The sequence below is a fragment of the Somniosus microcephalus genome, chromosome 6, assembly GCF_052327205.1.
Source record: "Somniosus microcephalus isolate GS21.2 chromosome 6, FLI_Smic_1.0, whole genome shotgun sequence".
Taxonomy (NCBI): domain Eukaryota; kingdom Metazoa; phylum Chordata; class Chondrichthyes; order Squaliformes; family Somniosidae; genus Somniosus; species Somniosus microcephalus.
The window spans coordinates 47,258,897-47,271,271 of NC_140992.1; the positions used below are offsets into that span (position 1 = coordinate 47,258,897).

At 41.2% G+C, this 12,375-nt stretch overlaps 1 protein-coding gene across 5 annotated transcripts in view; it reads left to right on the plus strand.

Annotated features, from left to right (window-relative positions):
- atp11b (ATPase phospholipid transporting 11B) overlaps positions 1–12,375 on the plus strand; it is a 194,878-nt gene that overhangs the window by 50,605 nt on the left and 131,898 nt on the right. For 4 of the 5 annotated variants that reach the window (XM_085990141.1, XM_085990139.1, XM_085990137.1 and 1 more), the window contains exons 7-10: positions 1,382–1,485; positions 2,097–2,144; positions 7,236–7,300; positions 10,386–10,467. In XM_085990141.1, the coding sequence (XP_085846267.1) occupies positions 1,382–1,485; positions 2,097–2,144; positions 7,236–7,300; positions 10,386–10,467 (299 nt within the window). Of the gene's footprint in view, positions 1–1,381; positions 1,486–2,096; positions 2,145–7,028; positions 7,126–7,235; positions 7,301–10,385; positions 10,468–12,375 lie in introns of those variants that run through there. The other variant, XM_085990142.1, reaches the window with a different exon arrangement.

Sequence of the window (12,375 nt, forward strand, 5' to 3'; positions counted from 1 at the left end):
TGGGTCAGATGGATTACTCTTCAGATGCTGAAGAGTATAATGTGGATAAATGCGAGGTTATCCACTTTGGTGGCAAAAACAGGAAGGCAGATTATTATCTGAACGGCAATAGATTGGGAGACGGGGAAGTGCAACGAGACCTGGGTGTCCTTGTGCACCAGTCACTGAAGGTAAGTATGCAGGTGCAGCAGGCGGTTAAGAAGGCAAATGGTATGTTGGCCTTCGTAGCGAGAGGGTTTGAGTACAGGAACAAGGATGTCTTGCTGCAGTTGTACAGGGCCTTGGTGAGACCACACCTTGAGTATTGTGTGCAGTTTTGGTCGCCTTACCTATGGAAGGATGTTCTTGCCATGGATGGAGTGCAGCGAAGATTCACCAGACTGATACCTGGGATGGCAGGAATGATGTATGAGGAGAGATTGGGTCGATTGGGCTTATACTCGCTGGAGTTTAGAAGAATGAGAGGGGATCTCATTGAAACTTACAAAATTCTAACGGGACTAGATGCAAGAAGGATGTTCCCGATGGCGGGGGAGTCCAGAACCAGGGTTCACAGTCTAAAGATAAGGGGTAAGCCATTTAGGACAGAGATGAGGAGGAATTTCTTCACCCAGAGAGTGGTGAACCTGTGGAATTCGCTACCACAGAAGGTAGTTGAGGCCAATTCATTAAATATATTCAAGAAGGAGTTAGATACATTTCCTAAGGCTAAAGGGATATGGGGAGAAGGCAGGGACAGGGTACTGAATTTTGATGATCAGCCATGATCTCATTGAATGGCAGAGCAGGCTCGAGGGGCCGAATGGCCTACTCCTGCTCCTATCTTCTATGTTTCTATGAAATGTTTCCATGACTTGATCAGGGGGAGGGGAGGGCTTTGAAAGGGTTCTTCAAAATGTTCCTCTGTTGGGGGAGCGGGGTATTAGTGGTTAGGAAAACATCCCTAGATGTTACACAGAATTATAATCAGAAAACTATGAATGCCGAACCAAAGGAGGAAATATTAGGAGAACAAAAAGCTTGGTGAAAGAGGTGGTTTTTAAAAAGGGTCTTAAATAAGCAGTGAAAGACTTCTAAAGACTTCTTTTAAGAAACAATTGGATTCTGAAATGGGGGCACACTCTGCTATCTCAGGATGGATGAATTAAGATGGGCTAAGTGGCCTTTCTCATCAGAAATCATATTGTGATCTTGTTAAATGTTGTTTGTGGAAAATAACTGGTTGAATGCAGATGGGAGAATGGATAGATATTCTCAAATTTTATTCAGTGACACTTGCAGTGAGGGAAAATTTTACTGAACTTTCCTTTAAGTGGTTTGTTGAGGAGTAGGCTGCATGGGCATTTTTTTTAATTTGAAGCTTTGTTATGCTCTCTTTTAGACGCATCGTGCCGTTCCAGAAATAGCGAAGTTGCAGACTGTTGGTCAGCTAGACAAACTGAGGGCTGTCATAAACTGCCACCAGCCAGAGCCAGACTTGTATAGGTGAGATCAAAGCATATGATTATACTATAGTGAATATGAATATGATCTGGTATTTGTGAATGCCCATGACCTAACTCGCACCAAGTCCAGTTCACCCATCACCCCTGTGCTCGCTGACCTACATTGGCTATCAGTTAAGCAACGCCTCGATTTTAAAATTCTCATCCTTGTTTTCAATCCCTCTATGGCCTCGCCTCTCCCTATCTCCGTAATCTCCTTCAGCTCCACAACCCTCCAAGATAGTGCCCCTCAAATTCTGGTCTCTTAATCACCTCTAATCTTAATCACTCCACCATTGGTGGCCGAGCCTTCAGCTGCCAAGGTCCTAAGCCCTCCCTAAACCTCCGCTTCTCTCTTTCTCATTCCTCCTCTAAGACACTCCTTAAAACCTACCTCCTCTTCCCTAATATCTCCTTATGTGGCTTGGTGTCAAATTTTATTTGATAACGTTCCTGTGAAGCGCCTTGGGACGTTTTACTACATTAAAGGTGCTATACAAATACAAGTACCGTTGTTTATTTCTGTAGCAAATTTTAGCTTTGACTTTATTTTCTTTGCAAAAGTATTTTCTCTGCTTCAATATTTCATAACTATTGTTTATTTGTTTACAGATTTGTTGGTCGAATTACGATAAGTGGAAAGCCAAATGACATAGTGAGGTATGAGAATTTATGCCATATGGTTTGCTATATAAAATTAATAAAAAGGCACTCTTTGCCATAAAAATATTTACTTATAAATTCTCCAACTTCTAGAGGAGACAAAAATTGTAAAATACTTTTGATTTTGCCAAAAGGCAACATAGCAAGTTTGGGAATATTTTGTGAAGACAGAAATGCTAAGGATAAAATATTCATCAATCAATCAGAGCTCATTGTCTCTTGAGGGAACAGTGCTGATTGGTTAATGGATTTCACTCACTCACTCACCACATCATTTATTAAACAGCGAGAGACACCATCCAGCAAACACCAGAAAAGCAGCCAATCAAATTGCTTAAAAGATTTTTTGAAAGTGATTTTAACATGCTGTCTTGATTTGTGAGCCAGCCCAGCTTATACCTGTTTAAAATTTATAAAATAAACAATTCGCACCAAAATAATTAAACTTGCCTATACAGTTGTCTCCATGGTATTTCAAATCTCTGCAATAATGTATACTTCTAAAGGCTGTCTCTCTCTCAGGAGTTTAGGGCTTAAGCTTTGCTGCTTTCCTGGATACCTTTGGTACCACTCTGCTTGCACCAGCTCAGTTTCCTCTTTTCCCCCACGTTCTATCTGAAATTTGATGATTTCACTCAATTGGCTGCAGCCGATTTCAATCACAGCAAGGTACTCCTGTCACCGGAACCACATGTGTGATTGATTTTCCTTCAGGGCTCCAGTGATAATTTTTGCTTCTTCCAAATGTTTCCTATACCACCCTCTTCAAATAACTCGAAGTAATGTTGGTTGGAGAATTGCTATGGGTTAATGTAATTTAAAGCAAGCCTTCATTATTTATTTTTAATGCTAGTGAAGGAGCAGGACTGTTTTTACTTGTCATGAATAGTTATATGGCAAATCACTCAATCTTCTTTGGAGTTCCTCCTCTGGTCCCATTCGAAAAGGCACCACATGATGTAATGCTGAACCAAAGAGACTGGCAGTTTCCATGTTTAATTCCCGATCTATGGTGTTAACTGATCCCAACTAGAGCATTAATTTGGATGCCACTATTGTACCCATGTGATAGAGAGGGGAGAAAAGCACCCATGGTTCCTGCTCCTGACTACTATAAAATGGCCGCTGTTGGAAAGTGCACATTTGTGAACATCAACAATAACTTGCATTTATATAGCCCCTTTAATGTAGAAACCCCCCCTGAATGGGGAAAGAGCAGGGGTGTGGGACTAATTGAATAACTATTTCAAGGAGCAGGTCCCATGGTCCGAATGGCCTCCTGTGTTGTAAGATTCTATGGTTCTAAGTGCTTTACAGAGGCATAATCAGACAAAAAAGGGCACTGAGCCAAGGAAGATATTAGGGGGAAATCTTGGTCATAGTTAGGTTTTAAGGAGGGCATTAATGGAGGAGAGGCAGAGGGGCTTAGGGAAAGAATTGCAGAGTATGGGGCTTGGACGGCTGAAGGCATGCCCACCAATGGTGAGGCGGGGGAGGGAAATACACGAGGCCAGAATCGGGGAGAGAGAGAGAGTTTGGCTAGGGGTTGAAAGGCTGGAGGAGGTTACAGAGATAAAGATGGCAGAGGAGTTTAAGGAGATGGTTGGTAGTGGAGACAAGAAGCCAGGGGTTATCTTTGCTCTCCCATCTGCCCAGCTTTTGGTCCTCCATTCGCCTCAATACTTCTGCAGTCATTGATCTCCTTCACCACTCCCTCATGTCCTACCGTAGTGGGTGTTCTTAGCGGTGCGGAGTGATGACCAAGAGTGCTTAATATGGTCAAACCAGATCTGGTGGTGGATGGCTAAACCAGTTGGATGCCAGATAGGCTGAAAACTCTGCCATTTAGATTTGGGGGAGTGAAAATGAGGGCCAAAGCTGGGAAATTGACTGGGATGGGAGAGAGTGAAGGTTTTACTGGGGATAAGGGCATCAAAGAAAGATATAGCGCCTTTCATGACCACTGGACGTCTCAGCGCTTTACAGCCAATGAAGTACTTTGAGTGTAGTCACTGTTGTAATGTAGGAAACGTGGCAGCCAATTTTGTGCACAGCAAGCTCCCACAAACAGCAATGTGAAAATGACCAGATAATCTGTTTTTGTTATGTTGATTGAGGGATAAATATTGGTCAGGACACTGGGGATAACTCCCCTGCCCTTCTAACGTCCACCTGAGAGAGCAGACGGGACCTCGGTTTAATGTCTCATCCGAAAGACAACACCTCTGACAGTGCAGCACTCCCTCAGCACTGCACTTGAGTGTCATCCTAGATTTTTGCGCTCAAGTCCCTGGAGTGGGACTTGAAACCCACAACCTTCTGACTCAGAGGCGAGAGTGCTACCCACTGAGCCACAACTGACACTGATCAAAGGTGGATATGAGGGAGTGGTTAAGTAGATCAACGACTGCAGAAGTACTGTAGTGAAAGGGTTGAAGGCTCTGCAGATGGGATTTAGAAAGTGTAGAGTAAGTGACTTGGAGAGTTTTTCGGGGACTGATGCAGAAGGAAGTGGGGTTGGAAGTGGGTGGGGATGTGTGTAGTGAGAGTTACAAGGAAGTGGTTGGAGATGGCCATGGGAGTAGAGAGCACACAGGAGATGGCATGGTCAAGGGAGTGGCCATGAATATGGTTGTATATTGAGGGAGAGGTTTAGTAAAGGAGGTCAGTGAATTCAGAGGAAAGGAGGCAAGGAATGCTGAGATAAAGATTGAAATCACTGAGGATTAGGAGTGCCTCCATGCAGAGGCTGAGGGAGAAAAGAAGGGGATATCTCCAGTGAGAAACTCGGTAGAGCTTGGGGAGCAGTAGGCAATTAGGATTTTAAAGAAGAGGTGAGCGGGGTGGAGAAGGTAATTTGCTCAAAGGAAGCGAAAGTACCAGAGGAGTGAGGGAGAGACCAAGGTGCGATTTGATAAGGACCACACCGTCACTGCAGTGGTTTGGGTGCGGCAGATGGTAGCAAGTATAATTAGGCTAGGATGCTTTAGTAAAGGCAATGTGGCACCACCAGTAAGCTAAGTTTCAGCTAACGGCAAGATGCCTATGTAATCATCCACATAAGGTCGTGGATGGCAAGGATTTTGCGAATGAACAGATATTTTGGAGGGAAATGCTGAGGGGGGGCAGTAATTGTTGGCTCACTGGCAGAGTCTAAGCTGACAATGTTCAGTGGAGTGAGCGGGACGGGGTGGGGGTTGGTGAGGTTTTAACCTTGAATTAATACCACTGGTCACTCCTCGGGTCCCATTGCTTACAGTATTCCTAGAAGGGAAAAGTTCTCATTATTGGGCTAAATGCCAGACAAAAATTAAGCTAACTGTTTTAGCCACATCTTGGGGCGGGGCAGGGGTCCCTCTCATTTTCAATTTCGTACGTTAGGTGGCTTCTGAATCATCAGCATGCAGCTCTTGAACTCATCTATACACTACACTACTTTGGTTAGAGAATCGCAGAATGCAGCATTCCACAGTAACATTAATTTCAGCTGCCAACACCATGCTGGTTTCTATCTTCTGGGAAAAGGTTGGGCAATTCCACAGAAGATATATCTACGTACTGATCATACTGCATACTCGATTGATTCCTGGGATGAGAGGGCTGTCCTACGATGAGAGATTGTGTAGAATGGGCCTATACTCTCGAGTTTAGAAGAATGAGAGGTGATCTCATTGAAACATACAAGATTCTGAAGGGGATTGACCGGGTAGGGGCTGCGAGGTTGTTTCCCCTGGCTGGAGTCTAGAACTAGGGGGCATAGTCTCAGGATAAGGGGTAGGCCATTTAAGACTTCGATGAGGAGGAATTTCTTCACTCAAGCGGTTGTGAATCTTTGGAATTCTTTGCCCTATAAAGCTGTGAATGCTGAGTCTTTGAGCATATTCAAGGCTGTGCTAGATAAGTTTTTGGACTCTAGGGGAATCGAGGGATATGGGGATCGGGTGGGAAAATGGAGTTGAGGTCAGCCATGATCTTATTGAATGGCAGAGCAGGCTAGAGGGGTCGTATGGCCTACTCCTGCTCCTAATTCTTATCTTCATGGAGGAGGGAAGAATGTGTTCTTCTGCATTGAGGTTTGGTATGGCGGGGACAGAATCCTAAGCTGTGTTTTTTATTGCAAGTACATGTTGAAAGGTGTGTTCCTTGGTACATATACCCCATTTGTTACTTCTTTTTGCATAGCCTGAGTCCCTCCCCCAGATCATAGTCTATTTTAGGCCCTGCACCTGGAGGCTATCTGTCATTTCTTCTTATAGTTATCTCTTGTACGTGCACAGTTGCTGAACCTGTCGTATGTTATACAGGGAGCAATTTGTCACTTATATACTCCCTTCCAAAGTAAGCTGTTCTGTAATACTAAAAGGTATTGATTTTATAAGTTCAAACAATAATTGAAGCTTTTGAAATCATTTTGTAGAATGCTCTTTTGACTATTCTGTGAGTATTACATAACATAATTGCCTCTGGTAGCAAGAACACAATTGGATGCAAACCAGTAAAGTAAATGCAAACCAGTAAAGTAAATAGAGCAACCTTTGTCGCATTGGGATAGGAGGAAGTTAGCTGGTACCTTCTCTAACTCTAGATGTTGCCTGATAAAAAATGACAGGTAACCTACATGCTATTAGCAGACATTATTTATATTTGTCTGTTAATAGCATGTAGGTTACCTGTCATTTTATATTTGGTCTTGGGTGGGCTGACCTCGGCTGCCTGTACAGACCTGCAAGTGCTTTCTCCATTGCTGAACTGCACAGACCTCCCCCAATATTGCAGAAGATCCTGGCCAGACTGCTGCAGTTACAAATGTGACTTCAGAGTAGCTGCACATGTGGAAATTTTGAATATATGCATTTATCCTTTGTCTGTTCTGCCTTTCAGTAGAAATGGGGCATATTCTACAACAAGGGAACTGTGTTGTCTTTCGGAACTGCTTCCATTGGAACACCAGAAATCACCTGCTTTATTACTATATAATGTAAAATGTTTAGTGTCTTTTACAAAGAAAAAGTTCTTCAATTTGTAACCTTGTAGACAGTTGAGATTGAAGCATTGCTGAAGTATAACCTGACTTTTTTTCCCCCTCAGACCTCTGGGACCAGAAAACCTTCTACTTAGAGGAGCAAGTTTGAAAAATACCAAAGAAGTTTATGGTACCAAGATTTGTTTGTACTATTTTGTGTCCTCTTAACTGAATAAAAATACTTTTGACTAGAGTTTGCATTTGCAGTAAAAAAAACTTGTTGCATAACAAGTGTGTATTGCAGTCATGTTAAAATTTTAATGAAAAATTGAAAGTATCCTAGTGTATTTATCTGAAATGTGTTGTAAAGCAAGTCTGTTCTATCATGTATGGCCTTCACAGGCTTTGAATAGATTTAATTTCAATGAAATTGAGCATTGAGTTAAACACCATTTTGCTTTGCATGAACTTACCAGTTTGATTGTAAGTAGACGTTCAGATAACCTTCATAATTTGTTTGGTTTTCATGTACAAATTTGAATATCATTCCAGTGGGGAGAGTGGAAGGGAATGAGGAGAGGGTTTACCGAGAGCCATTTCCCCTTCAAGAAGTGTGCTGCATTATGCAGCTTTGTTTCCTTAGTTTTATATTCTCCCAATGTCACCAGCAGCTGTGCCCGTTCTCCACATATCCCAAGCAGTTTGATTTTTCCTCTTCGCTGTACATCAGTACAATTCCAGCAATAGCTCTACATAAATATACTTTTGAAAGTTTTAACTTTCAAGAATTTCTGACAAAGATCACTTTGACTTCATGATCAATGCCATTTGGAAATATGGGAAGTAACCTACGTAAAGGCATTCCAGTCCATCCTAAGAAAAATTGGAAGCAATACAATGCTCAAGGCAGAAAGTTGTGTCTCAGATTGAAATAGCCTGGCATACTGGGTTAATATTTATACAGATATAAAGCACTTCAACTGTCCTCCAACTATCCGAATCATCCTATTCTAAGGCAAGGTTTAGAAAAAATGGATAGAACATATGGCTGAACTACAGCAGTTAGTAATGTGCTGCACAAAAATGTGTAATTGGATCTGTTTCTTGCAGACCTCCAAAAGAGGCTTGGAGTTCCTTCAGTAAAGAAGCTGTATTTGTTATTACTGATAAACTTAGATGAAGGGCTAAGATCAATAGTGCAGGCCAACACCAAAAAATGAAGAAAGGAAAGATGAGGTCAATCGAGAAGCAGTGGTTACATGTTAAGTTTGGGCTTTAAAAGCTTGTAGATTGTAGAACAGGAAGACCAAGGGGGCTGATGAGTTTTGCAGTTTAGAGGGTCTAGGAAAGAATAAGTTAGAGTTAATAGACTGTGCAATGAGTCTCTTTCAACATACTGAGAATGCAAGAAGGAGGAAGACAGCCATCTAGCAGGTCTTGAAGTTTGTGTATATGGGTTTCATTATAAACCAAGAAAATTGCCAGTTACAGCCTGTGAAAGAGACCTGGCTCATAGAGAATGTTTTTGGACCAATTTTTTAAAATTAATTCACGGGATGTGGACGTCACGGGCAAGACCAGCATTTATTGCCCATCCCTAATTGCCCTCGTAGGTGGTGTAGAGCCGCCGCCTTGAACACAACCGAGTGGCTTGCTAGGCCATTTCAGAGGGCAGTTAAGAGTCAACCACATTTAGGGTATAGCCTTGCCTGAGAAGTTCAGTCATTCAGGGTACTTTTCTCTGCTAGGTGGGATCCAAGCAACAGCATCACTTGTTACTCCTAGGGCTAAAAGTACTATATTTGTGGTGCCTGACGCAAAGCTTTTGGAGTCTTTTACATCTCAGTCTTCTTGCAAAATGATTGTTAATATCCTCTTCCTTGTTGCAAGAAGTCATCAACCAGGAGACACTTACTGCTCTACCATACTGGTCTCGAGGCAAATATTACCTACTGATTGTAACTGCAATATTCTCTCTTTTGCTGTAATAATTGACTCTCTTGCAAATACCATAGCAATAATTAGGTGTGCAAACAGGCAAGTAGGGAACATGTATTAGGGTCTTGCAAATCAGTCACCGACGCTAGTGAAATCTCTCAGATCTTTCCACTCGATACCTCTGGGATGAACAATATAGCCATGCTTACTTCAACAGCGACGAGGTTCAGCCTCGGGTATACAGTCTTAATCCTGAATCTGTTCATCTTGTTTTGAAGAATTGGAATTTTCATGATTACGTTCCAAAACACACGGTTATCACGGTTTTGTCTGAGGTAGAACAAGTGTGATTATAGTCCTCAACATCATGCCAATCTCCTGAAATGGAAAATCTGTATGCTTGCTCCCCATACTTCACTTATTGTAAGGACCGTTCACAAAATCCAAGTGGAGAAAACTGGCTGCTGTTCACCTGCTACTTATGCCTAAGTTTCTCAGTATTAGAAAACCATGCAAACAGAATGTAGTGACTCAACTGGAATGCCAGATATGGCACAGTAACTTAGAGCCTCCAGTTGACAGCTTAACAAAACTGTCTTTTCAGGATTCTAAGTGATAATTTTTGCATTCAGAAGAGCCTCAACCTTTAGAATGCTAAATGAAAGAGGTGCTGAGACCATAACTAACACTTAATGGGAATGTGATACCTCAGTGATTTGTCTTTGTTAGAAATACTGCTTGGCTAAGAGCACTTTTCTGGCTCATGGAGTTTATGGTCAATTAGTCTTTGCTTATCACCTGTCTTTTGCAGAAATGTCAATTGGAGAAGGAAATTCACCTGACCAAAATAGCCCACTGGTGCACATTATTTAGTGGGGATAGGGTCCCTAAATGATTCATTCATGTAGGATGACAGTAATTGCTATTTGTACATGGAAATTGATTTTTTTTAAAAACATGTATCTTGGGTAACCTCACAATACTCAAATATCCCCAGAAGTAACTAGATATTTATAATCTCAAAATTTATTGCAACTTCCTCTGGTAGAAAGGATTATTCTACTCTAGCAAACTTGTTTTAATAAAACAAATTGCCCAAGGTCTTTTACTTTTGTCTTGTTTAATGTCAATCTGCTTTAGTTCCTATCAGTTTTTGCCCTGCTGTAATCTTGAATTATGTGAATGTCATGTGCATTTATTAAATTTAAACGTCATACAAATATACCATTGAGGCAGGTACTGGAAACTGTTTCATATTCTTGATGAACTATGCCATTTTGAATCAGCTGACTGGGCCTATCAGTTTCTACAATGTAAATAATGCTTCTGATTTCCAGGTGTGGCTGTTTACACAGGAATGGATGCTAAGATCGCTTTGAATTACAAGAGCAAATCACAGAAACGCTCCTCTGTAGAAAAGTAAGTTCATTTTCACTGGAACTTTTTAGAGGAGAAAGATGAGGATTTTTCCTTAAATGAGCAAACCAGACTAAAGAAGTTAAGGAAAGAAACAAAAATGCCCGTCCATCTAGTTTGTCACTCTAGTATCCCAGCTCAACCAGTCTTGCAACTAATCACATTTTAAACTCCCTGAACAACATGTGCTTGTTTACTGCTTTTAACATGAGAAAACATTCCAATATATTTACACTTCACCCTGTAGATTGATCAGATTTTGAATAAAGACAGTATTTCTAAGATCTATTTTAAATTTACTTTTCATTGACTTAAATTTAAGTCTTTGTCTGACTAGCCTGGGTAAAATTAACCAGACTTGATATTAAGTAGGTTGGCTTCTTCTGGGACCAGTTCATTATAGAGCACTCTAATTTTGAGGAAGCTTGGAACAGGATCATTCTAATGGAGACTTTTTCTGAAGTATTCCTACTATCTGCAAAGGATAGTCCTCCAGTCGCAACCAGAGTTTGAAAGCAGGTGTTAATTGAGTCTGAAATTCAACATTGCCACTCTTTTCTTAAAGAACTACATGGGAGTAGAGCCTCATAAAGGCTTAGGAGATATCCTAGGACATGAACTCATCGCTCCACCTTCCCACTACCTCCAAATGTTTCCCTTGGAACTACCCGCACCATCCCTTTATCCTCCTTGTTCTGCTGTCATTCGCCTCACCCTTAACCCTCCATCCACAACCTGATTCCCACTTACTTTCAGATGGTGAGAGACCAGAGGTTAACTTGCCCTCAACCAGTTTCCCATAGCAGATTTGTTTGCTTTCAAAATTAAACTTTTTTTAAACAATAGAAGGAGCGCTCGCTCTCACACATCTAGTTGTTAGGAATTAAAATCTTTCTCTCTGGTAATAATCTATTTGCATTTAACGTTTCTAACTGTCAAGAGCACAGGTGGGATAATCAGATGGGGATCAAAATTAAAATGTTATTTTTGAAAGTTGAAGTAACATTATATGCAGAAAGACACACTATAACACCCCCCCTCTCCTCTTTCGAGCACTCCCCTTTCCCATGGACCCTGATATTGTTCTACCTGTGTGTCTTTTATTTTCTAAAGTTTATTGAACATAGAACAATTGTGTAATTAGAACATTCCCACACCGAGCAACTTTTTTTTTTAATGAAAAGCAATATGATTTTTGCCTCAAGCTTTTAAAATTTGTCCTCTAGCTTTGAACAGAACCTGAAGCTGTAGAAAAATATTCCTCCGTATTATTGACTCTACAGTACTGTTGTATCCTGGGAAATTAAGCACATTGCACATATTCAGATTGCATAATCCAAATTTCACTCACCACAATACTGCTCTGGGCAAAAACATCAACTCCAATGCCATGCTTATGGGAGACACTTAGGCCTACAAGTCAAACTTCAATAAAGGCATTAAAAGGCACAAGACAATTTAGTGGATACGTTTAATCATGGTCTTGTGAAACTTGTCATTTTTAATTTTTCAAAAATTTTCATTAAACCCTTATTTTTGACATTAAAAATGTCAGTTACTGAGGAAAGATGGAGGGGGGAAATCAGAAAGCATTTTTGAGAGAATTGTGGGAATCCAGTAGCTTGGTTGCGAATCACAGTGGCCAAATTGTGCAATCAGTGGCAAGTTTACATTAGCATTTTCTATTATAATTGAGAATGTTGACACAAAGTGTGACAAAAGCATATGACACAGGAAGTCCAAGCGGTATGGGGATAGGGCGGGAAAGTGGAATTGATGTAGAAAATCAGCCATGATCATGTTGCATGGCAAAGCAAGCTCAAGGGGCTGTGTGGCTTTCTCCTGGCCCTAGTTCTTATGCTCTTGTGCAGACAGGAAGTAAGTACAGGGGTAAGGTTTTTAATATTATGG